We start from the raw sequence: 26,484 nt of genomic DNA on the forward strand, positions 1-26,484 counted from the left end.
AAAGTAGAATAAGTCCTTCTCAGATAGATTTTATTCCCTGTTGCTTTTAGGGGGGCAGGGACTGTGATTGTCTTGTTTCTCAGCTCATTTCCTTTGGAGAGAAGCTACTCATTAAATATTTATGATTTTTGAATGATTATTTGCATTTTGAGTTATTCCCTCTAGGACTATGTACTTTGTAGAAAATCTATAATATTTGGGCTCTGTTAGATAGATTTAGTGTGGAGGAACATAATTCTTTTGAGTATTAAGAATAATCAGAATAGTGTCTACAAACCCGAAGTTTCCAATTTTTTCCCCCCAAACCACAGATGCAGCCCAGTCTCTCTTAGGAATGCTTAAATAATTATTTTACTGTTTTGGCTTCCTTTAGACATGGCTTAGGGACTCAGTCTTGAAGTGAAATGAATCCTTCAAAACCAGATGTGGTCCCTGGCTCTGCATCTTCAAGCTTTTTTTTTTTTCCCCCAAAATGAGAATCACCTCCTTGAGATGTCTGGCTACCTACGGGGTTCCCCTCCCCAACTTTATTTACTTAATAAATACATACTGAGTCCCAAGTCTGTTTAAGGTCCTGTGCTAATGTCTGGAGACATACAAGAGTAACTGAAACACAGACCTTTAAAGAGGCAGATATCTCTGTCTCCTAGCTATTTATGAAGATAGTTTCTACAAGAAGTATAAACAAAATGTGACTATGCATAAAGGTAGGAGCTGTGAATTCTGTGTGAAGTTGGGAGGATGGGACAGAGGAATGTTTCTCAGAAGAGGCAGCATTTAAGTTGGTCCTTAAGAGACAAATAAGATTCAGTTAGGGAGATGTGATGGGGAAGGGCTTTCTAAGCAGGGGCATAGGTTCCACAGACATGGAAGTTCTGAGGTTTTCTAAATTTAGGAACTGGCCAGCCTTCCGACAGGACTGGAATGTAAAGATTTTGAGTGGCATAATAGAAAGGAAGGTTGTAAATTGGGTGCTAGATCACAGAACTCTGAATGCCACGTACATATTTTTTTTTCCCCTAGCAACTTCTGCTGATCGCTTTTACCGAATAGACAGATCTCAGGTAAGCTTTCTTGAGCCTATTTGTGAAATTGAAAAATCCCCAAATCGACAGACTTTATTGGTAGTTCATCTTATACATTTTTCTAATGTAAACCCTAAAACATTTACAAATTCCAGAATGATACTCATAGCCAAAGGTATGCTTTTTAAAAATTTGTCTTCACATGTTTTGTGATTTATGGACTCAAGATCTGACCTTGCAAATGAGTATGGAAAATAGCTAGGCTTGTGGATGTTATCACCAGCCTGCACTCTAAATTGTCTCACACACTGCTACTGTTACTACTTCCGAGCTCCATTGTATGGCTTTTTAAGTGTATTTGGGTTAGCAAGTTTGATACCTCAGGTGTGTATTTATGCTACTCAGCTGCAACTCATCACTTCCCGGAGTTCCATAATGAGAAAAAAATTGCTTAGGCCCAATAATAAGTGTTTCCACTGTCCAAATTCTCCTGCAAGAAAGAAAAAGAAGAAGGAGAAGAAATAATAATACAGCATGGAATCCAGTGATAAAAGCAGTTGTTAATCACGCCACTTAGCTTTGGCTGATCCAGGGGTCCCCGTCCAGCTTACTGCACAACTCATGCTGGGCCAAACCACAGGTGTGGTGCCGCTGCTTTGACAGTATTTGGGAAGAAGGGGCAGGCCCATCTCTGGTTATACCTGACAAGACCCTGGTCAAGTAGGAATCCGAAACCACTTCCCCTCACCAGCCTCTTGCTACAATGTGGCTTCAGGAATGGATGTCCACTGGTTGGGCCTCTGAAAATACACTGTGGTCTTTTGATATGTCATAGACTTTCATTATCCCTCAAGACCAAGGATGCTTTGTTTTGTTACCTACCTCACAGATGATAGATTTGAGCATCCTGTCAGTCCTCTGACAGACTTCCTTTCCTTCCTTAGGAACATTTGCACTTTGTGATGGAGATTTCCCAAGATGAGATTTTTATTCTGGACCCAGATATGGTGTTGTCACAGCAGGCGGGGACACCTCCAGGAATGCCCGACCTGGTGGTGGAGCAAGCCTCAGGGTGAGTACGCCCTTCCTTGGTGACGTGGTAGCGAGGCAGACCATAGCGCGACATCCATGTCTGATGTGGCTTTGCACTTGACATTTCTAATGACATCAAACTACCTTGAAATACAGGTTTTCTTGCTGTGTTTCATTAGCATGTAGCATAACTGGTTCCATTCTATGTCTGTCTTTTGAATAGCTGCATAGAATTACTCTTTCCCACCAAGACTTGTACCATGTCTGAGCCTTCTTCACCCAGCACATCCATACTTCTTACCCAATTATAAAGTACTAGTATTTGCATTGGTGCATATATGTCTATAATGCTTGTATTATCCAAAGGAAAATGGGCACAGGTGGTTTGACTCTTTTCTCCTCCACCACTTCCTCCTTCTTTTTTTTTGCTATATCCAGGTACCCGAGACATAGATTGCATAATAATAACTATGACGTATCAAGCAGTTATTATGAGCCACATACTGTCCTTTCTTATATCCCCACCACCACTTCAGAGAGACCTAATCATCAGAAGTGCTCTGTGCTTATTTCCTGATCCATAAAATGGAAATGAAACTACTCAGAGAATTGTTTGAAAATTAAATGAATTGATACATATGAAGTATTTAGGAGAGTTCTTGACACTTGGTAGACACTCATTAAATATGATGTTATTAAAACGACCATCATCAGCTCTGTCATGTCACAATGCCCCTGCCCACCTGGTACTGTTATTATCCTAAATCCACAGATACCAAAATTGAGGCTCAGAAGGTTCTTTAACTTTGCCAGTATTGCACAGAAGATGAAAGGCAAAATTGAGAATTGGTCCCAGGTTTTACGCTAAAGCCCATGCATTTAATCACTACATTTAACCACCAAAATATTATTAATATTTCTAGGTTATTTCAGCGATTCCAAAATATTTATTTAGAGGACTTTTTATGTGCCAGCTGCTAGTATAAGCACTTTTAGGAAACAACAGTGCAAAAATAAAAAAACGAAAATCTCTGCCTTTGTAAAGTCTGATGAAGTTTGATGTCTTCCTGGTATATGGAGGCTAAAGGGTTAAAATAAGTATTTCCTGGGGCGCCTGGGTGGCACAGCGGTTAAGCGCCTGCCTTCGGCTCAGGGCGTGATCCCGGGGTTATGGGATCGAGCCCCACATCAGGCTCCTCTGCTATGAGCCTGCTTCTTCCTCTCCCACCCCCCCCCCCTGCTTGTGTTCCCTCTCTCGCTGGCTGTCTCTATCTCTGTCAAATAAATAAATAAAAAATCTTTATAAAAAAAAAAAGTATTTCCCTGGAAGGCACACACACATGCCCTCAAAGAGCATTTGCAAATTGTGTACACACACATACACATTCACCCACACACACACACATATACATATATATATGTAGACATGTTCACTTGAGGTAACCCTTATGCCTGTTTACTCCTCTGCTCTAATTTATTTGACCATTGCTGCCATTTCTGAATATTTCTCACTCTGCCAAGGCCAGCTGGTATCAATGATATGTATCAAGTCAAGAGAAGACAGAAGTGGCAGGATAGGGCAGGTATATAGCGGCATTTAGGAAGCCAGAGCTAGTGATATCAGATATGTATCCCTGGGCATCCTGGAAGGTGGTGGAGAAGCCCATCTTCACAGTCCATGTCCTATAAATCCGGAGATGTTGGGCCGTCCTGCAGGGGCAGTGGGCATTAGAGTCTCTCTGTCCTCTTGCCCAACCTGATCTTGGCTGCAGTCTTCGATCTGGTAAAGAGTAAACCCATTCTGCCACAGTCACTCTGCTCTTTGCCCTCTCTCTGTATCAAATAATGGCCAAAAGAAATGGCTTTGTCCTGGGTTAATCCTCTATTAGCCCTAGCTCCAAAAACAAAGTGGCCCAAAGTAGCCTGAAAGTGCACTGGAACTTCAGTCAGTCCCTTTCTTAATTCAGATCAGTTGCCCCCTCTGGAAATGAACAAGGACAGGAAAGCAGTGAAAAAGGATGGGCTTTGTTATTTCCTAATTTCCATTTCTACATCAGGTCCCATTACTTCTTATTTGTATCACATATAAAATTATTTAGTCTTTTTTTTATAACTTATTTGTTTATTTGAGAGAGAGAGAGGGCACAGAAGGAGAGTGAGAAGGAGAAGCAGACTTGCCGCTGAGCAGGGAGCCCAACATGGGGCATAATCCCAGAACCCTGAGATTATTCCCAGACCCTGAGATCATGACCTGAGCTGAAGGCAGATGCTTAACCAATTGAACCACCCCGGTGCCCCTAAAATTACTTAACCTTCAAGGGCAGTTTTCTCATCTGTAGAAGGCAGAAGCACACAAATAGTTAATGATACTTGAGAAAATTAAATAATAAATGTGAAGAAGTCACTAGTAAATACCCCCCAAAATTTAGTTTCCCATCTGGCACTTAGACAGGAACCCTCTTGAGACCGAGCAGGGTCAGTCGCATGCTGGCTTTGACCGCCTTAACGCCTGGTGCCTTGCTTTCCCCCCAGAATGTCCGACTGGTGGAATCCAGCCCTACGGAAACGCATGCTGAGCGACAGCGGGCTGGGAACGATGATAACTCCGCATTATGAGGACTCGGATTTGAGAGATCTCAGCCACTCCCGTGTGCTACAGTAAGAGCGCTCTCTGTTCCTTCCCTGTGCGCCCCTGTGATCGGCGGGAGAGAAGAGCCGGGTACCTCACAAGGGGCCGGGGGTGTCTATTCAGTGGGGCTCCCACTGTCTCCCGTGCCACCCTGTGGTTCCCCATCTTACTCACTCGGCTCACTTTTCCCGGCCCCAAGCTCCTCATGGAGCTTCACTTTCCTTTTCTGTTGCTTCCCAGCCGCACTGAGACCGCGCGTGGGTATCTATAAGTACTTTGAACTTCACCAGTGTCTGCTTTACTGGAATCCAGTGTTTACTGGATGTCCCTGTGTTTGCCGCACCACGAAGACATGCGTGAGAGAGATTGTGAAGAGTTTGGAAGTGACATAGAGTTTTTTCATTTGTGGGAACATTTCCACTTGCTGGTGCAATTCTGTTTCGTGTGTCTCTAGTCCTGAGCCTCCGTGCGGTGTAGTTACCTGGTTTTGTTGGCTGAAGTCTGGAGCTGCTCTCAGTCACCCAGTGTCTTTGGGTAAATGATGCATTTGTTCCTAGATCGGAATAGTAGGTGTGTGTTCTGCTGAGGTCTGATCATGGTCAGAAAGGAGGATGAATGCTGGAGTTTTGCAACAGTGTTGGCACGTTTCCCTCTGGGGACTCTTTTCTCCCTGTGATACCTCCTTGAGGTAGCAGATTCTAGGTGCAGTCAGTGGTCATGGATACATTCTTTCACCCCATCTCAGAGGTTACACAAGTTTGTTGCAATTCATAATATGAAGCTGGTGTTCAAGCCTATCCAAGGTCCTAACTGAATGGGGACAATGGGCTTGTTACTGTGCAGTCTTACAATTTTTACAAGATAAAAAGATGAAGAGTCTTAAAAGTCTGGGGTTAACCAAAGAGGCATTGTTTCTAAAGGAAGACCACAGTAATTTTGGTATGATGAAGGGGGGAAAAGTGAGAAATCTGGAGCTAAATACTTCGTTGGTGGGAAGAGTCCGCTCAGATATCCCAGGGGCAAAAAGTGACTTCATTTTAATTGCTCCTCTGTACTACGTCTTATTTTGTTGTATGAAGAGTAGAAAGGAAAAAGTGAAATACTGTGGATTTTCCTTTTTAATCAAACCAAGTTAGATTTCGATCGCTTACAATTCAGGGTGTTTGTCCATTTCTTTTTTAAATGGAATTGATGCTTGTGAACCACAGTGAGTCAGCCACCCATTGATGGCTAAAAATGTGGTCCTCTAGCTGTGGGCAGATTTATTTGAAAATTAGAGTTTAGACAGAGAAATAGAAATTACGCCTGGACAAACCAGATGAGTATTGTAGTTGTTCTTACAGACAAGCTATTTCCAAAAAATAGAGAGTGATCTCACTCTGGTTTCCTGTGTCCTGATTTTTCCATATGGAGTATATTACAATACATATCATGATATGTGAAGTGATTGTTTGTAAGGTAGTAAATATTCTTCCCAAATCACAAATAAACATACAACTTTATATAAGAGCCAGGTTCTTAAAACTCTCTATAAAAATCAACTCTTATTCTTCATTTGGGTTATATTATCCTTTCAGAGATTTCTCTTACTTTTTTATTGATCTTCACTTGGCAGCTGTCAGTTGTCCTGGTCACTTTTATTACCTTAGCTCTTATGTGCACTAGGTCAGTTAACTTTTTAAAATTTTTTTCTGTCCAAATCACCTTGAAAACAAAGTAACACTCAAAAAATCCCCCCTGGCCTTTGAGTCTGTCTAGCTGAATCTCTGGACATTGTGGAACAGAGACAAGTCATCCCTCCGACCCCCCAGGTTCTGTCTGAATCTCTGACTCACAGAATACAGGAGCATAATAAAACAGTTGTTTTTCAATCACTAAAATAAAGTGTTTCAATCACTAAAAATAAGTGTTTTCAATCACTAAAAATAAGTAAGTACTGTACCCTACCTCAAGTTATCTATTAATTCCTTAATTTTTTTATTATTATTACTGTGTCCATTAATTCCTTAGAAAGAACAGCTCTTTATTTCCCTCAGAGATCATCTCTGATGCAAAGAGGTACAATTACAGTTATAGAATAATTCAGTTATGTAATACATAGATATTATATACCGTGCTAGTAAGAGCTAATATTGACAGATTGTCTCCTACTTGCTTTGTGCCATCGCTAAATTATCTTTAATTCTTTTAACAACTTTTAAATCTTGCTGTTGCTTGACAGATGAGTAAACTTACAGAGTTTAAAATATTCATCGTGGATCACACAAGATAGCAAGAGTGGGAATTGTGGTTTGAGTCAGGTTGGCTTGACTTCTGACTTCATGCTTTTTCTGACCATACTGCACTACCTTCCGGAAGGGCTGGTGCAAAGGCATGGTGCCCACAGCCCCGTGGCCCAAGAAAGGTTTACTTTGGCTTCTATTTCTTTTAGTATTTTTAAAGTGTCTGGGGAATCTTTAAAAAGAGATTGAAATTTTTAAAAAGGTAGACTTTGATTTAATAAATTATTAAATATATATTTAATTTGCCCCAATCTAAATAAGTACAAAAATTATTTGAAAGGTCAAGTGTTTTGTTTCTTATGATTCCACATGTGAACAAAGGGGGGAGAGACGCAAACAGTATAGAATTTCCTGAAAAAGTTTAAAGTAGAGCTACCCTGTGACCCAGCAATTGCCCTACTTAGTATTTATCCAAAGGATGCAAACGTAGTGATTCAAAGGAGCACAGGCAAACCCTAATGTTTATAGCAGCCATGTCCACAATAGTCAAAACATGGAAAGAGCCCAGATGTCTATAGATAGATGAATGGATAAAGATGTGGTGTGTATATACAATGGAATATTACTCAACCATCAGAAAAATGAAATCTTGCCATTTACAGTGATGTGGATGGAACTAGAGGGTATTATGCTAAGCGGAATGAGTCAGAGGAGGACACACACCATGTGATTTCACTCATATGTGGAATTTAAGAAACAAAACAGAAGAACATAGGGGAAGGGAAGGAAAAATAAAATAAGAGGAAAACAGAGAGGGAGGCAAATCATAAGAAACTCTTAACTATAGGGAACAAACTGAGGGTTGCTGGAGGGAGGAGGGGGGGGGATGGGGTAACTGGGTGATGGGTATTAAGGAGGGCACGTGATGTACTGAGCCCTGGGTGTCATATGGAACTGATGAATCACTGGATTCTACCCCTGAAACTAATAATACAATATATGTTAAGTAAATCGAATTTAAATATATTTTTTTAAAGAGGCAAATCAAGAAACAGACTCCTAAGTATAGAGAACAAACTGATGGTTACCAGAAGGGAGGTGGGTGGAGGGATGGGTGAAACAGGTGATGGGGATTAAGGAGGGCACCTGTGATGAGCACCAGGTGTTGTATGGAAGTGTTGAATCCCTATATCGTACACCTGAAGCTAATATTACATGTATGGTAACTAACTGGAATTTAAATAAAAACTGTAAAAAATTATATGAAGGGTACTCATGGGCCAAACACCCTGCAATCGTATGTTGTTTTATGTTACTATCTGCATTAGGTCTTTCTTTCAGTCCATAAACAACATACAGTAACATACAAATATGTATTGCTTTATGGACTTTTTTTGTTTGTATTATCTTTCTACTTTTCATTACCTGTGTTGAACAATGCCTACACTTTTCAGAATTGCCATTTCGTTCACCGGTCGTATTTTTAAAATGTATTCATATTGATACATGTAGTTTTTAATTAACTCTAATTGGTATAGAATATTGCATCATTAATACTCTGTAACTTATTTCTCCATTTTGATAGTGGTTTCTAATATTTTATTATTTCAAAAATGCAGTGAATACCCTGTGGCATGGGTCCTGTGTTGCAGGGTGCATGTGCAGTTTCAACTTGGCTTGATAGTCCCAGCAGGAATATGAAAAATAAGTATGCCAAAAAAAAAAAAAAGGCGTGAAGAATTATTGTAACATTTTAGGTACAACTAGCATCTGCTGCTTTCAGCTTTAAAGCCCCAGTCAGCTTGGAGATAGGCAAAGTCCAAGTTTAACATCATGTTCGCAGTATTAAATAACCCCCTATATAAAAAGATCAAAAGGGAAATTTTAAATTCTTAGAACTGAAAATACTCTTTATCAGAGTCTGCAGAAACCACTAAAGTCTCACAGGATGATTTATGACTCTAAATTCACTTAGCAAAGGAAAAATGACTCAGGCAAATGAAACATTCAGTTTGACAAACTGGGAAAAGAATCCCAGAGTAGAAAACAAAGGAACAAGAGGCAGGAATAATAACGACAGAAATCACTGACGAGGAGAATAAAACAAATGATTAACCTAGACTAAAATGTTAAAATACTGATTCTTTAGTAAAAGGTAAGAGACAAAATCCTGAGAAGACTGACTTTAAAAATAGGAAATACAGGAAACAGGAAGGAATGTAACTGCAATGCTTTACGACCTCCTTCTTCCTCCACGGCACCAGGGCTGCCCCTGCTCAAGGTGACTCTCCCCTCCAAACTCCAAATGACCCAACCCCTCGCAGTATCCTGAGTTGTCTCCTTGTTTTAACTTTTGTTTCTAAGATCCATCACCCTCCCTTCTACTTCAGGGAGAGTAAGATGGAATGAACAAATAGGATGAATTTGATTTCTAGTATTAGTGGAACTGGTTACCTTTACATTGTAACTCCATTTAGAAACATTATAACTTTATAAAGAAGGTATAGATAGTCCCATTATACACAGGTCCTCTAGGAGAGAGTATCATTCCAAAGAAGGAAGAACAAGACAAATAGGGTCTTCAAAACCTGTGAACACAGTAAAAAACAATCTTTAAGAACCAATTTTGAGATAAATTGGTGAGAGGTGGTTGGCTCGCATTATTGCTGCTAGAACCATAACGAATTTGTCTTCAGGTTCAAAAAATGTTTTCAGTGTCTAAGAAAGTTCTACTTAAAATAATATTCTGGAAACATGTTTGCTCTTATCATTAATTATACCACCAAAATTAGTGACAAGGCTGTATTTCATTTTTGCAGAAGATTTGTAAGGAAGGAATTAACTGAAATTTTAGCAAACAGAATCTCAGTCCTAAGGCAGACTTTTCTCAACTTTAGGATCTATGAGATTAAAAAAAAAAAAAAATAGCACTTGACTGAAAACTCTAGTATATTCTTAAGTTATTTTTTGAGAAGGACAGACTTGAGTTGGATGGGTTAAGGGAAAACAAGTAAAGGGACTGGGAGGTACTTATTTTCTGAAAAAGAATAATCTTTTTTAGGTTTTTTTTTTTTTTTTTTGGTTTATGTGAAACCCCCAAAACTGACTAAAAGATGTGCACTTTTTCTTAGTGTCTCCAAATCCTAAATCTGAAAGAAGTAAGATAAAGCTCACACAGGTAAAAATAGAATATCTTGCTGTGGGACTAATACAAGGGGGAAGAGTGTAGAGAACCACCAAAGGCAGACATCCCATCCAGACATCTGTGTCTACGCAGGTGTCTGTTACCTGATCAGCTAAGCAGGGCTAATGGTTTCTATGATCTACAGTCTCTAAGAGATTATGTTATCAAAAATCAAACTGTAACGTATCTGGTCTGATTATTTTCATTGGGATTCTAAGAAACAGTTTGAGTCACTTAGTTAGTCATTCATTTATTGAGTAAATATTGAGCACCTTCTAGGTAGCAACTGTATATCTAGTGTCTGGATAGATACACACACTCCCATACACCTGGGCACTGAAGATCTAAACTAAACAAGAAATTATTATTGCCTTTGAAGAGCTTACATTCAAAGGGGAAAAATTCCACAAATTAGAGTTCTCTCTGCTAAGTGCAGTAATGGATAGATGCATAAGGTGTTCTGGCAACAAGGATTTGCTGCTTCCTCCAGATTTCACTTTTTTATTTTTATATGAAAAGAATGAGTATTTAAAGAAATAATGAAAACGTTAGCCTCAAAGGAAAGAGGCTTTTTAAGGGCTCCAAGTGTATTTTCTTCCACCTTTATTCATGAGCAGATAAGTATCTGCTTTTCATCATTATGTAACCAGAAATGCTCCCCGAATAATTGAATGTACTCAGTACTCAGTGTAGTATCACTCTACCGGACGTGTGCTTAGGCAGGTTTGTACAACTAGCAAGTTATTTAGGGATATCCGGAATACCTAATAATACTTTAAAAATTGGCTTTTTCAGGTAGCCTAAAATTCCGAACCACCATGTGCAGAAGATAATCCTGAAACCTCCCCCTTCCACAAACTCAGTCACTCTCAGAGTGAGAAGGAGTAAGAGCTTCAGATCCCCCTGTTGTCTTCCAACTATTTCCCTTACCCAATTTCTTCGGGAACATTAGGTGATGGCCTGACTCTAATAAAAAGGGTAATTGTGCTTATTGTCACAACTCCAGGTTCTCACCAGGAGGACAGCCCGTTGGGCAGTGATTGGGTTGTGGAAATAACCTTTGAGCATCACAATCTGATAAGAGGGAGAAAAATAATCTTCTTAGTGGGATGTGGGTTTTGCTGGAATCTGTCTTAGAGATGAAATCAGGGCTGTCTGGATGGAGACATAGTCCCTTGCATCTGTTTCACTAAGATAGTTGGTTCCCATCCTCCTTACCTTTGACTGGTCTAAATCTTGTTCTCCCTGCCTCATCACTGAAGCTAGAAGAGCTCCAGTTTATCTGACATACATCTTCCTTTCTTCTTTTTCTCCCTGCCTAACCTCCCTCCAGTTGTTACCCTCCCTATTTAGCCAAGCACACAATATTCTGTTCCTTTGGGTATGTAAAATATTGAATAAGAAATTTTGCTCTATTCTTTTTATAATTGCTCCTGAAACAGTTAGGTATATGGGGGCCCTAAACCTTTCGTCCAATATGGAGTTCCATTTCCAAGTTCAGTTATGGGCAGAGCCAGATTAGAATTCTTTAGGTATCAGATCTCATTTCGACCCACTTTGAAGAAAAATCTCGCTAAGGTAAATAAGCTCTTATTTTAAACATCCATTTGATTTAAAATGATGCCAAGGAATTCTGCCCTTCCATTTTTATGAGCTCAAGTTTGGTTGGTGATTACATGAGGAAATATTACTTGAAGGGCTCTCTCTTTTCATTTGTAAAGGATGTGGTGGGCTTACCTACTCACACTTGAGGAACGTGGTGCATGAGGGAAAGTTGATCAGATCATTCTTTAAAGCATATGAGTTCCTTGGAAGGACAAACTATATTGCTCACTCCGCATCCACACCACTTTGCATCATAGCTGGTGTCGCAGGCGTCCAGTAAGGCAGGCTTGTTGGGTGAATGGATGAACGTGGGCTGTTAGAGAGAAGGTACTCTATCAAACCAAAATAGAGATGTCTTTATAATACAGCAGCAGACCCAGTTCTCATCACACACACACACACACACACACACACACAAAGTAACAAAATGATACATTAAATGTTAGATATTTTTGTCAGGCTGTGGAATCCATTTTATATTTCAAATTTTAATATAGATCTGTTTGACCCAGGGAATTTACATTAAAATCATAAAGATGCATTGAATTCCCTCAGAGAGAGGTTGCTGTTTTACAAGTGAGAAAGTAGAAGGCAACGATGGCGATATAGAGAATTGCAGGCACGGATATTGAGCACAAAGGTGAGATGGGGACGGGGTGGAGGGAAGGACCCCATCTAGAGCCCTGTGCATTGAGATGCTAGCACGCTCCCCATGTCCGATCTCTGGATTCTTTGGGTTCTATCAGTAAGTTGAGTACTTGAGGAGGTTTAGATGGAGGGAAGAATGTTGGCAAGTGGGAAACCATAAACCATCAACATTTTATGGATGGAAGAGAATTCTGGGATTTCCTAAGGATTTCCAAACCTTTTAAGACAAGACGGAGCCAGAGCGTGAGGAAATACGGGGTCAAGATGTGTAGAAGGAAAGCACTTTTCTTGACTTCCCTTAACAAGCAGGGGGCAGTAGAAGGGCCTCTCAGGAAATTCTCAGTCCTCAACAAAACAAAGATTTCTGTCTCCTTCCAACAACACATTTGGCCTTAGGGCATTAAGGAAAGCTATTCCAAGGTGACAGTCTTTTGTGACAAAAGCACTTACGAGCCATTCTTTTTTTTAAAAAAGATTTTATTTTACTTATTTGACAGAGAGAGACAGCAGCAAGAGAGAGAACACAAGCAGGGGAAGTGGGAGAGGAAGAAGCAGGCTCCCAGCGGAGGAGCCTGATGCTGGGCTTGATCCCAGGACCCCAGGATCACACCCTGAGCCGAAGGCAGACACTTAACGACTGAGCCCCCCACGAGCCATTCTAAAACTAGGGAAATAACTCCATCTCCCTCTGTGCTCCTTAGTGAGAGAGGTATTGTTAAACCAATAGAGGAATGGGAATTTTTCTTTGTTTTCAGGGACTATACCAGAGATGGAGACCTGAGTGCAAAGGGGACCTCCTCTCATTCCTCTGTCTTGTGGCCCCTGGGAGTATCCGTGTGCTGTGGCTGGCTCCCTACACAGCCCATTTTTGCACAGTTGGTCCTCTCTTTTCTGAACCAGTCCCTGGATCTTCTTTAAGGGCTTGACATTGAAATCTCATCAGTTTGGTTGGTAGAGTAGGGATTCAGGGTGTGTTGAATGGGATCCAAGCTAAAAAAAAAAAAAAAAAATGTCGGCACAGGTCTAGTAGGGGATGTTAATCCAACAAAATGATGGCACATCTCTCCTTGATGGCCGACTTTTTCTAATCATCAGGATTAAAATGTAGTTAGTGTGATAAGAATCCTCTCCCAGAGCCTGCTGGGAAAGTGTCCATGCTGTCAGGTAATTGTACAGTTTCTGACCTCTCCTTCCTTTCTAGAAGGATGCGGAATCCAGAGTTGTGTCTTCTGTCGTGTTATTCCCAGAGGTTCCCACGCTGTGGCATCCTTGTTCCTCAGCACGTGTGCCACGCCCTTGGGCATCCATAGCAGGTGTTGGCAACAGGAGGGAAGGTGGGAGGCAACTTCCCCATAGATGATCACTTCACAAGTAATGGTGCCTGATAAGATCTGAACCAAGTATTTGTTTGTTTAATTTATTTATTTTAGAGAGATACCGGGTACATGCATGAGTGGGGGAGGGGCAGACAGCGAGGGAAAGAGGGAATCTCAAGCAGACTCTGCACTGAGCACAGAGTCCCCCTCAGGGCTTGATCTCACGACGCTGAGATCATGACCTGAGCCAAAATCAAGAGTCAGACGCCTAACCGACTCAGCCACCCAGGTGCCCCTAAATATTTGTTTTTAATTTTAACTATCAGAGTAGAGAGAAGAGGCCATAGTTTTTGCTGAATATGATTTTGGTGCACCTACCTGTGACATGAAATGTTGATGCATGTAAGTCCTCTTTCCCGAGCTCTGGCTGCCCTCAGCCCCTCTCGTTCCTCTGAAGGTCACTGAGGAATCAGTTCAGTTCGGGCTGCCTCTTGCCCCCCTCCTTACCTCCGCAGAGAGGGGCAGAGCACTCAGGCAACACAGGGGAAGAGGTGCTGGGGAGAGCAGGGCAGTCCTGGTGAGCCTCCTGCCCTGCCCTTCCTCTCCTCACCCCATCTGTCCTGCTTCTTCCGAGTACATGGCTCTCAGTGTTCAAGGGTCTATTTCAGGGTCTCAGCGGCCTCCTGTTCACTTACCTCCACAGTACCCTGTCCATCCCTTTGCTTCTTTCTCAGACTGCCAGCCAGGCTCTTATGTTCTCAGTGCATCTGCCTTAGATGAGTAATTTGATTAAATTGATTTAAAGTACGAGTGATAACGTTGAAATCCTTCCAAAAATATTTGCCCATGAATCTCAGGTGGGAGGGATGTTGAGTAGTAATTGCTTGATATGTGCAGGAGTGGGGTGAGGGAGAGAAGGGGTGGGTATAGAGTGTGGATCTTCTCTCATGAACCTCTGGGGACCACTGAGCCCACAGCCCTGAGGAGACCAGCACAAGAAAAAACTTTATAACATGGAGAAACTACTTGCTTGGAATTCAGGGAGTCAGGGACCACGTTTTCCCTTTTCCGAACTTTTCTGGCTCTTGTGCTAATCACCAAGCATAAGAACATCGACAGCATTGCTTTACAGTTTCTCCAGTTCTCTCTTTGATGTTAGTCTCCCTCCATAAACCCCTTAGAGTCTCCTTAAAAGTGGGATAAAATGTTGTAAGTTCTGTATCTCCGACAACTCCCCAAATGGAATTAAGTTTATAGCCCTGCTTGATATTTGCACATGGAATTAATTATTCTCAAAGATAGGGTCTGTGGAGCCCACTTTCACTTCTTGTTCTCAATATCGCTGTGAGGTATGTGTATTAATTTTTCATTTGCTCATAGGGTTCCTTTACTAGTTTGGGTTGTTTGTAATATATTACTTAGAAACTGTCCTGTCCTTGGACACAGAAGCATGGGGAGGAGAGAGACACTTTTCAGATTCTGTTTCCCATGCCAGTGTCTTGACCATGAATTCCCTCTTCTGAGAAGTAGGTGAGGTGGGAGATGTTGATAGGAAAACTTCTGGAATATATCACACTTATCTTCAGGAGAAGTGCCAAAGCGGCTTCCAACTCCACCTCTTTTTTTTTTCTTCCATTTTCTAAAGCTGGATTCAGAAGTCCTTATTTAATAAAAATAAAATTAGTTGTGAGTAAGCCTTTCCCGGTTACCTTGGCCCCCACAAGGTAGATGGCTTATCCTGAATATTGTTATATGTGAGACAGCCTTTCATAGAAGTTTCTTGTGTTAACACTAGATGTGGGACTCAGATGATTTGCCTTCAGATCCCAGAACTTCATTTTCATTTACACTTAAAAAAAAAGTCCACATTCACAAAACACCAGGTCGATCATTTCTCAACGGGAGGCACAATCACAGGAGCTGTTGGCCGGAATTCACTGAACCACTAAGCTTAGAGCCAGTGGCTCTTGCTAACGGAATCTCCCTACTGATACTCCCTCCTGGCTCTCTGCACGTCCATCTCCTTTGGTTCAATTTCAGAATAACATGGCTTTTCTATTTCTTTACTCCCCCCCTTTTTTAAAATTAAGGAGGCAACTATATTTCAAAAGCTGATTTCTAATGTGAAGTATCACATCTTTTGTACCTGCACAGCTGTGCTGTGTCTCATACACAGTTACGTTCATGTCTTCAAAAATGCTAAAACACTTCCCAGGAATGTTCATATTTTAGGTAACAAAAAGTGTGATAGCCAAGTTTTCATGTTGAATGAACTTGGTCAGTGTTGATTTCTTCAATACCATTTCTTTCTTTCTTTTTTTTATGTTATGTTAGTCACCATATAGTACATCCCGAGTTTTTGCTGTAAAGTTCCATGATTCATTACTTGCGTATAACACCCAGTGCACCATGCAATACGTGCCCTCCTTAATACCCATCACCGGCCTATCCCAGTCCCCCACTGCCCTCCCCGCTGAAGCCCTCAGTTTGTTTCTCAGAGTCCATAGTCTTTCATGGTTCATTCCCCTTTCTGTTTACCCCCCACTTCATTCTTCCCTTTCTTCTCCTACCCATCTCCCTATTTCTTGTTCCATAAATGAGTGAAACCATATGATAATTGTCTTTCTCTGCTTGACTTATTTCACTTAGCATAATCTCTTGATCTGTTTCTTCCCTGTGTTTACTGCCCACTTTTGCCCCTTTGTTCTCATCTTTCCCCTTGATTTCAAAAAGCCTTTCCCCTCATTTTGTTGCAGTTCTGAGGCATGAACATTAGGTGGCAGTACAATTTCAAGCTCAAAGGGCCCTTGGGGCTTCCTCCACAGCAAACTGATTGCGGGGGATGGAGAGGAGAAATCGAATTGTTACAAACCAGTGGTAAAACAGTGGTATTTTTTTTTAATGCCAATTAAATACAGGAACTTATTAAAAAAAAACCGACCCAGATGTTATTTCAAGTACAGCTCATGTGGGGATCATCAGGTATATATTCGGGTAGGAGACTCTCAAAGAATAAGAAATTAAGAGCCTGAAGGGAATTAGAGGAAATTTACATCAAATGGAGAAATTACCAGACAGCCTTTATTATTTCGGTTCTGGGTCTTATTTCCTTACCTCCACACAAATACACATCTCACTCGCCTTCCTTCAAAATTGCTCTTTCCGCAGCACAACACCCCCCCCACCCCCCACCCCCCCGCCATGTGTGGTGAATGTTACCTTTGAGGCCGTTTGGCATTCCCTGAATGGGTTTGTGACCACTTGAATAGAGAATGTGTTTGTCTCTTTCATCTCAATGCCACTTTGTATGGTCACTGTAGCTTTCATCTCTTTGGCTCCCGTTCTCTTTTACTGTATGTGCTTTGTTCATTGTCTTAAGAGCAATATTCATAATTGGAAGAAAAGCAAACAAAGAGAGGATTGTTTGGTTGATGAAGATTCTCAGTGCTGAGGGATTTCTGGTTCTGTTTTACCTAGTTAGGGATGCTTTGGTGCTAAAGTAATGGTCGTGAAGTTGTCACCAGATCTGTGATCTCACTCTTCTTCCTCAAGCTCTCAAAATGATGTCATAGGCTGGGCATAACAGTCCTCCAGGCAGTGCACATCCTTGAGGGAATCTCAAGGGAGAAAAGCTATTGTCCCATGATCATCTACAGCCATGCTTTCAAATCACAGTAAATCGTCCCTTGGCTTACTTGAATGAAAATTCTTCGTCTCTCAGCAGTTTCAGGAAATAAATTGAATTTGTGTAGCATCATCACTTCAAGGTAAAACAAAGGAAAAATAAAGCTGGTGTTCCTGCAGCAATGGCGTGGACTCCTGAACTGTGCCTGGAAGGGGAGTCCAGCTGGGAAATCAGTTTCCATTTGGGCTACTTCTCAGGAGTTTGTTAACAGAGAGCAGTACTGGTCCAGGCAGGGAACAGCACCCAACCCGGGGAGCTTTGCCCACACCTGAACGTTCCTGGCGTTCTTCAGGTGGAACAAGAGCACTGATTGGCACATGCTGGGAGGCTATTTTACAGAGAGATTGGGTTCTACCAAAGCATGGGGAAGGTGGATGAGATAAGCCCAGAGAACGTTCAGGGCTTTGGTAAGCAGAAGGAGAGAGAAATAAAAGGAGAATGATGAAAGAGGGAGAGGAAGAACACTCAGAGTTGACATAAATAGCTAGAAACCAGAGACTTCAATTTTCCTCTTCCTGGGTAGGATGGATGGTCACCTTTGTTTATGGAAAGTGGTGTTTTTGCTGTCGTCCTCATTCCTAAAGCTGGAGGGTAAAGCGGGAAGACAGACAGAAAAAGGAACATTGACAAAATACTCGTAGAGTAGCTTTCAGTGTGGGGGCACGGGCTGCTTTCCCCGTGAGGACATCACAGCCCAGCAATGGTTTATTTATTCGTAGTGTGCAGAGTGGTCTGTGGGGTAATAGAGCTTCTAGCTTACCCTATCATTTCTCATTTGTTTTTTATTATGATTCCATGTTAGTCGCCAGGAAATAAAGGGGCCCTGGCTCTTTTGGCCAGGTCTTTGAGTTGGTATGAATATGTCAGAGCTTCCTTCCCCCATCCACATTTAGAGAAATATTCTCTTGCTGAGTGTTTTTAGAATATGGATCTCTGCCTTTGTGCCTATTCAGACTTGGTTCTTACACCTGTTCTATATGTTTATTCCAAGTTCAAGTGACTCTATATGGTAACCCCATCCCTTGGCCCACTCTCCATCAGCTGATGGTTTAGAAATGCTAAGTAGAGGGTAAATGGGTTGGGGACACTGGGAAGGAACATTAACATTTATCTGTGAATGATTCTCTCCCAAAAGTAGATGGGTCCCCAATATTCATCCAATCTGTCTTTAAGAAAGACTTCATCTAAACTGGACAGTCTCTTGATCTCCTACCTACCTCCTAGGAAGGAAATGATACAGACATTCTGAGGAAGGGCCAAGTAGGGAAGCCATGGATGGTATTGATTCAAGCCACAAAATGACAAGAAAAGCAGAATATTGTAAAGAGGCTTAAAAAAAAGAGAGCCAGGACAGTATTATTCAAATAAAAAGATCTTGCGTTAGGATAAGCTTGCAGGTTTAGAGCATTTCATGCCAGTTGCCAAGAAAATGTGTTTATCTAAAATTTATTGCAAAGCATCATACCACGTCCTACGGGCTGAAGTAGCCATGATGCTCATGATCTCAGTTCCAGGTTTATTGATTAAAACAACAAGACATCACAAGAGGTGTAGTACTTGTTAAAGACTTTGCCTTCATAAATATATCACTCTTTGGCTTTTTGGCTCTTATGTGTGACTTTGCTGATTGAAAACTGGGCATATTTTCCAATGTCTTTAAGCCTTGTAATTGATCTACTTGAAAGATTAGAGGCCTTGAAGGGCAACTTGCTGATGGAAAGCAATCTAATAACTATCTTTGATTTTCTTAGAGATTCCTTGTGTCTTAGTGACTGACAACAGGGTCTGTAAGCTGTGCGGTTCAGTATAGTAGCAACTAGTCAGTGTGTGCCTGGTGTCTCATCCCTTCAGGTTCTTAACCGATTTTTTTTTAAGCTTGTTTTATTTTAAGAAGTCAAGTGACTTTTGTTTTGGGACCCATAATATGTCTGTGCCGATTTCAATAAAAAATAATATTTTAATTGTTACCAGTTAAATTACATAATCCCCCATCTAAAACTAGTGTGTTGTTTTTCCTGGGGGCTTCCCTTATTTTTAAGTTCCTGTGTACATCCCAGTTGGAGAAGTGTCACCTTCATTCAAAAGGAAAGAACGGTATGAATATTCTGCTTAGCATGGTTCACATTGAGAAGAGGACTTTTATCAGCAAATCTTCAAATCAAAGTTTATAGAAAAGTAGTTGCAATCCCAGGAAGATAGCCATGGAGTAGGAGGACCCTAGACTTGCCTTGTACCATGAATACAACTGGATAGCTATCAATCATCCTAAATACCCTAGAAATTGACCTGAAGAATGGCAGAATGCACCCCACAATTAAAGGAAGAGACGAAGCCACATTGAAGAAGATATTAAGTTGGAAACACAGTTTGGGAGATAAATGTGTAGCTCCGGTGGAAAGGAGGGAACCACAGTCGTGGAAAAGGACGAGAGACAGACTAACAGGGAGTGCATGGGGAGAATGAATTTCCATTGCAGTTGGCTTGGTAAGTGAGAAGAGCCAAGTTTCATGAGTTCTTGCAACCAGAAGGGCTTAAAGCCTGAAGTTTTAAAGGTCAGCAAGCTTGGCTGGGATAGAGCCTGGAGGGCATTGTGCTGCTCTTGGGGAAAAGGCAGAGCTAACAGCCTGCAGACATACAGCATGGAAACAACAATCTGAAGAGCACCTATGACACACAATGGGGAGGTTATTCTCTCCTCTTGGAGCATGTACCAGAAGGTCAGGGGTTGTGGGATTGAGCCCCATGTCGGGCTCAGCATGGAATCTGCTTGAGATTCTCTCTCCCTCTGCCTCCTCCTTTGCCCCTCCCCTCAAGTGCTCTCTCTCACTCTCTCTCTCTCAAATAAATAAAATCTTAAAAAAACAAAACAAAACAGGAGATTTAGTTGACTTTCGTAACACAGAGAAACAAGCACAGAGACTTAGATAAAATGAAGAGACAGAGAAATTTATCCCAAATTAAAGAACAGGACAAGGCCATGGCCAGATATCTAAGTGAAATAGATATAAGTAGCATGCCTGATGGAGTATTTTAAGCAATGATCATAGGATACTCACTGGACTTGAGAAAAGAGTAGAAGATGTGAGTGAGACCCTTAACACAGAGATAAGGAATAACAGAGAAAAAGGGCTCAATAAATGAAATGAGAAACACACTTGATGGAATGAACACCAGGCTGAAGAAGAAGAGGAATGAGTTAATGACCCAGAAGGCAAAGTAATGTTAAGTAATCAAGCTGAACAAAAAATAAAAAGAACTATGCAAAATGAGAATAGCCTAAGGGAACTCAGTGGCTCCCAACAACTGTAATAACATTCATATTATAGGAATTCCAGAAGAAGAGAGAGAAAGGGGACAGAAAATATATTCAAAGACATAATAGCTGAAAACTTCCCTGGCTGGGGAAGGAAACAGATATCCAGATCCAGGAGGCACAGAGAACTTGCATCAAAACCAATAAAAGAAGATCCACACCAAGACAAATTGTATGGCAAAATATAGTGATAAAAAATTGTAGAAGCAGCAAGACAAAAGAACACAATAACTTACAAGAGAAGACCTATAAGGCTAGCAGGGGATTCTTCAGAAGAAACTTTCTAAGCCAGAAGGGAGTGGCATGATGTATTCAAAGTGCTAAATGGGAGACATCTGCAGCCAAGAATACTCTATCCAGGAAAACTCACTCAGCATAGAAGGAGAGATAAAGAGTTTCCTAGATAAACAAAAAGTAAAGGAGTTCATGACCACTGAAACACACTAAAAGAAACATTAAAGGGGACTCTTTGAGTGAAAAGGAGAGACCAAAAGTGACAGTATAAGGGTAGGAAACGAAAGCAGTAAAAATGAATATTTCTGAAAAAAAAATCAGTCAAGTAACTCACAAAATAAAAGAATGTCAACTGTAACAACACATACCTAAAACATGAGGATGGGAGGAATAAAGAACGTGTTCAGACTTAAACTACCATCAACGTAATATAGACTACTATATGCCGAGGAGGTTATATACAAATGTAATGTAACCATACATCAAAAACCACTAATAAATATGCAAAAAATAAAGACAAAGGAATCCAAATATATTAGTAAAGAAAATCAGCAAAACATGAAAGAAAGACAAGAAAGGATCAGAGAAAATCTTCAGAAACAACCAAATAATAATATGACCATAAATACATAGCTATCAGTAATTACTTGAATGTAAATGAACTAAATGCTCTAATCAAAAGACATAGGGTGACGGGTAGGAGAAAAAGAACAACACCATTCTATATGCTGCTTACAAGAGACTCATTTTAAACCTAAAGACACCTGCAGTTTGGAAGTGAGGGGATGCAAAAACATGTATCATGCAAATGGAGGTCAAAGAAAGCTGGAGTAGCAATACTTACATTGGACAAAAAAGACTTTAAAACAAAGACTATAGCAAGAGACAAAGGAGAGCACTATATAATAATAAAGGGAACAATCCAACAAGAAGATATAACAATTATAAATATTTATGCACCCAACATGGGAGCACCCAAATACATAAAAGAGTTAATAACAAACACAAAGGAACTAATTGATGATAATAAAATAATAGTAGGGGACCTAAACACCCCACTTACATCAATGGACAGATCATCTAAACAGAAAATAAACAAGTAAACTATGGCTTTGAAGGACATACTGGACCAGATGGATTTAACAGATATATTCAGAACATTCCGTCCTAAAATAATGCACATTCTTTTCAAGTGCACGTGAGTCATTCTTCAGAATAAATCACATATTAGCCTACAAAATAAGCCTCAACAAATTCAAGAAGATCAGAGTCATACCGTGCACTTTTTTGGACCACAACACTATGAAACTAGAAGTCAACCACAAGAAAAATTCTGGAAAGACCACAAATACATGAAGGACAAATAACATGCCATTAAACAATGAATTGGTCAACCAGGAAATAAAAGAAGAACTTAAGAAGTACATGGAAACACATGAAAATGAAACCACAAGGGTCCAAAACTTTTGGGATGTAGCAAAAGCAGTTTTAAGAGGAAAGTTTATAGCAATACAGGCCTGGAATCAAGAAAAATCTCAAACAACCTAACCTTATACCTAAAGGAGGTAGAAGAAGAACAATAAACAAAACCTAAAACCAGCAAGAGGAAGTAAAGATTAGAGCAGAATTAAATGACATAGTAATTAAAAAATACGAATAGTACAGATCAATGAAGCCAGGAGCTGGATCTTTGAAAAACATCAATAAAATGGATAAACCTCTAGCCAAGAAAAAAAAAAAAAGACAAAGGACTCAAATAAATAAAATACATATGTGAGAGGAGAAATAACAACCAATGCTACAGAAATACAATTATAAGAGAATATTATCAAAATTATATGCCAACAAATTAGACAACCTAGAAGGAATGGATAAATTCCTAGAAACATGTCAACTACCAAAACTGAAACAGGAAGAAATAGAAAATTTGAACAAATCTATCACCAACAAAGAAATTGAATTAGTAATCAAAAAATTCCCAACAAACAAAAGGCCAAGACCAGATGGCTTCACAGGTGAATTCTAGCAAATATTTAAGGAAGAGTTAATGCCCATTCTTCTCAAAATATTCCAAAAAATAGAAGAGGAAGGAAAACTTCCAAATTCATTCTATGAGGCCAACATTATCCTGGTACCAAGACCAAATAAATCACTAAAAAAGAAAACTACAGGCCAATATCCTTGATGAACATAGATGCAACAGTCCTCAACAAAATACTAGCAAACCCATTCCAACAATATATTTAAAAAATCATTCATCATGATCAAGTAGGATTTATTTCTTGGTTGCAGGGGTGGTTCAGTATTCACAAATCAATCAACATGATACATCACATCAGTAAGAGAAAGGATAAAAACCATCTGATCATTTCAATAGATGTAGAAAAAGCATTTGACAAAGTACAACATCCATTCATGATAAAAGCCCTCAACAAAGTAGGTTTAGAGGGACATACCTCAACATAATAAAGGCCATAGATGAAAAACCCACAGCTAACATCATCCTTAATGGGGAAAAATGGAGAGCTTTTCCACAAAGGCCAGGAACAAAACAAATTTGCCCACTCTCACCACTTTTATTCACCATAGTACTGGAAGTCCTAGCCACAGCAATCAGACAACAGAAAGAAATAAAAGGCACCCAAATTGGCGAGGAAAATTAAAACTTTCACTAGTTGCAAATGACATAATACTATATGTAGAAAACTTGAAACACTCCACCAAAAAAAAAAAAAAAACCTGCTAGAACTGATAGATAAAATTGCAGGATACAAAATCAATGTACAGAAATCTGTTGTATTTCTATACACCAATAGTCAAGCAACAGAGAAATTAGGAAAACAATCCCAGTTACAGTTGTACCAAAAATAATAAGTTACCTAGGAATAAACCTAACTAAAGAGGTGAAAGACCTGTACTCTGAAAACTATAAGACACTGATGAAAGTAATTGAAGATGACACAAAAAAATGGAAAGATATTCCATGCTCATGGGTTGGAAGAATAAATATTGTTAAAATGTCTATACTGCCCAAAGCAATCTACAGATTTAATGCAATCCCTATGAAAATATCAACAGCATTTTTAACAGAACTAGAACAAACAATTCTAAAATTTGTATGGTACCACAAAAGACCTCCAAAAGCCAAAGCAATCTTGACAAAGAAAAGCAAAGCTCAAAGCACCACAATTCCAGACTTCAAGTTATTTTACAAAGCTGTAGTAATCAACACAGTATGGTACTGGCACAAAAACAATCACATAGATCCAGAATAGAATAGAAAACCCAGAAATAAACCTACAGCTCTATGGTCAGTTAATCTTCAACAAAGCAGAAAAGAATATCCAGTGGGAAAAAGACAGTCTCTTCAACAAATGGTGGTGGGAAACTGGACCACTTTCTTACACCATAAGCAAAAATCAATTCAAAATGGATTAAAGACCTACATGTGAGACCCGAAGCCTTAAAAATCCTAGAAGAGAACACAGGCAGTAACTTCTCTGACATTGGCTGTAGCAACTTTTTTCTAGGTATGTCTCCTAAGGCAAGGGAAACAAAAGCAAAAAAACTATTGGAACTACATCAAAATAAAAAGCTTCTGCACAGCAAAGGAAACAAACTGAAAGGCAACCTATGAAATAGGAGAAGATATTTTGAAATGACATAGCCAATAAAGGTTTCATATGGAAAATACATAAAGAACTTATACAACTCAACACCCCAAAGCAAATAAGCTAATTTAAAAATGGGCAGAAGACAAGAGCAGATATTTCTCCAGTGAAAACATCCAGATGGCCAACAGACACATGAAAAGATGGGCAACGTCACTCACCATCAGGAAATGCAAATCAAAACCACAACGAGACATCATCTCACATCTGTCAGAATGGCTAATATCAAAAACACAAGAAACAACAGTTGTTGGCGAGGATGTGGAGAAAAAAGGAACCCTCATGCACTGTTGGTGGGAATGCAAACTGGTGCAGCCACTCTGGAAAAAAGTATGGATGTTCCTCAAAAAGTTAAAAATAGAGCTACCATATGATTCAGTACGTGTACTCCTGGGTATTTACCCAAAGAATACAAAAACACTAATTCAGAAGGATATATATACCCCTATGTTTATTGCAACATTATTTACAATAGCCAAACTATGGAAGTGGCCTGAGTGTCCGTCGATAGGTGAAAGGATAAAGAAGGAGTGGTATATCTCTACAATGGACTATTATTCAGCCATAAGAAAGAATGAAATCTTGCTATTTGCAACAACATGGATGGAGCTAGAGAATATTATGCTAAGTGAAATAAGCCAGTCAGAGAAAGACAAATACCATAGGGTTTCACTTGTCTGGAATTTAAGAAATGAGGCAAATGAGGAAAGGGAAAATAAAAGAGAGAGAAAGAGAGACAAATCAAGAAACTGACTCATAACTACAGAGAACAAACTGATGGTTACTGGAGGGGAGGTGGCTGGGGAGGGGGTAAATAGGTGATGGGGATCAATGACTGCACTTGTCATGATGAGCACAGGGTGATGTATGGAATTGTTAAATCACTATATCTGTACACCCGAAACTCTTATAACACTGTAGGTTAATTAACTGGAATTAAAATAAAAACTTAAAAAGCGAAAAAAAAAATTCACAGAGGAGTAATTCAAACTGAAAAACAGCAAGACATTTCCACAAAGCAGTTACTCAAATGGTTGAATAAATGAATGGCTTGCACCTTAATATATTTTTAGTTATTATGGATCTTTTACCTCCTCTTAATATTCTTTTCCCAGAGCAGTGGTGATACAATAGAAAGAGCCCTCAAGCTGTTTCTATAATTTACTGATTCGAAGACTCTGGACCAACGTTCGCTCTTTTCTTCTGCTGTAGTATTAGGACTTTTCATAATCATTGTATTTCTCCTTTATGTTTCTGCTTACAGAAACATATTCCATCCGTTACTTCTTCCTTCTTTCCCCTCTTCCCTTTTTTCCATTTCTAAATTTCGTGGAGGTCTAATAATAGTGTTCACCAGCCCCCTGCCGTTATCTTTTTAGTGTACTCCTACCTTCAGTTTGGTTTGATCCTTACCCCGCTTTCTTCTTGGAGTATTTTCATGTAGATAGCATGCTGGTTCCTTTTTCTTTATCACTCATATTTGTTTTGGAGGAATTCTTTTTGGAACTGTTGGTTTGGAATGGAAAATTAGGGATGGTGGGTTTGTGTGTTTCTGGAAGCTTGACTTTGGGTCTGTTTTCAAATTCTTTTTTAAGAGCACTGTCCTCTGGGGTTTGATTTCTCTTCTGACTAGCAAGACACCTGGCTCAGAGCAGAGGGCTTTCTGCTAGATTTTGTGGTGCACAGTGTAGCTCAGATCTTCTGAGATCAAAATACGCTTTCTCCGTCTCCCTGAAACTTGGCCCAATTTTTCCTGTACTTGGTACCTCTTTTTATACATGGTTTCGGTTTCTGGGTATCTTATAGCTTAGTCAAAGACGATGCTTTCTTTCCTGCTTCTCATTCTCCCCATTACTTTTCATGAATTTCAAAGAGAAGAGCAGAAGCTTTGCAGTAATAGTTTTTTAACTTGTCTTCTGC

General features: G+C 40.0%; 1 protein-coding gene across 2 annotated transcripts in view; it reads left to right on the top strand.

Moving 5' to 3' along the window:
* The window catches only part of DGKI (diacylglycerol kinase iota), a 422,277-nt gene that overhangs the window by 337,180 nt on the left and 58,613 nt on the right, over positions 1-26,484 (top strand). For both annotated transcript variants that reach the window (XM_087860802.1, XM_045792572.2), the window contains 3 exons: positions 1,024-1,064; positions 1,970-2,097; positions 4,590-4,715. In XM_087860802.1, coding sequence (XP_087716928.1) covers positions 1,024-1,064; positions 1,970-2,097; positions 4,590-4,715 — 295 coding nt within the window. The remainder of the gene's footprint in view (positions 1-1,023; positions 1,065-1,969; positions 2,098-4,589; positions 4,716-26,484) is intronic.

This window comes from Ursus americanus, chromosome 3, assembly GCF_024610735.1.
Source record: "Ursus americanus isolate L20-20 chromosome 3, mUrsAme1.1.p, whole genome shotgun sequence".
NCBI lineage: Eukaryota > Metazoa > Chordata > Mammalia > Carnivora > Ursidae > Ursus > Ursus americanus.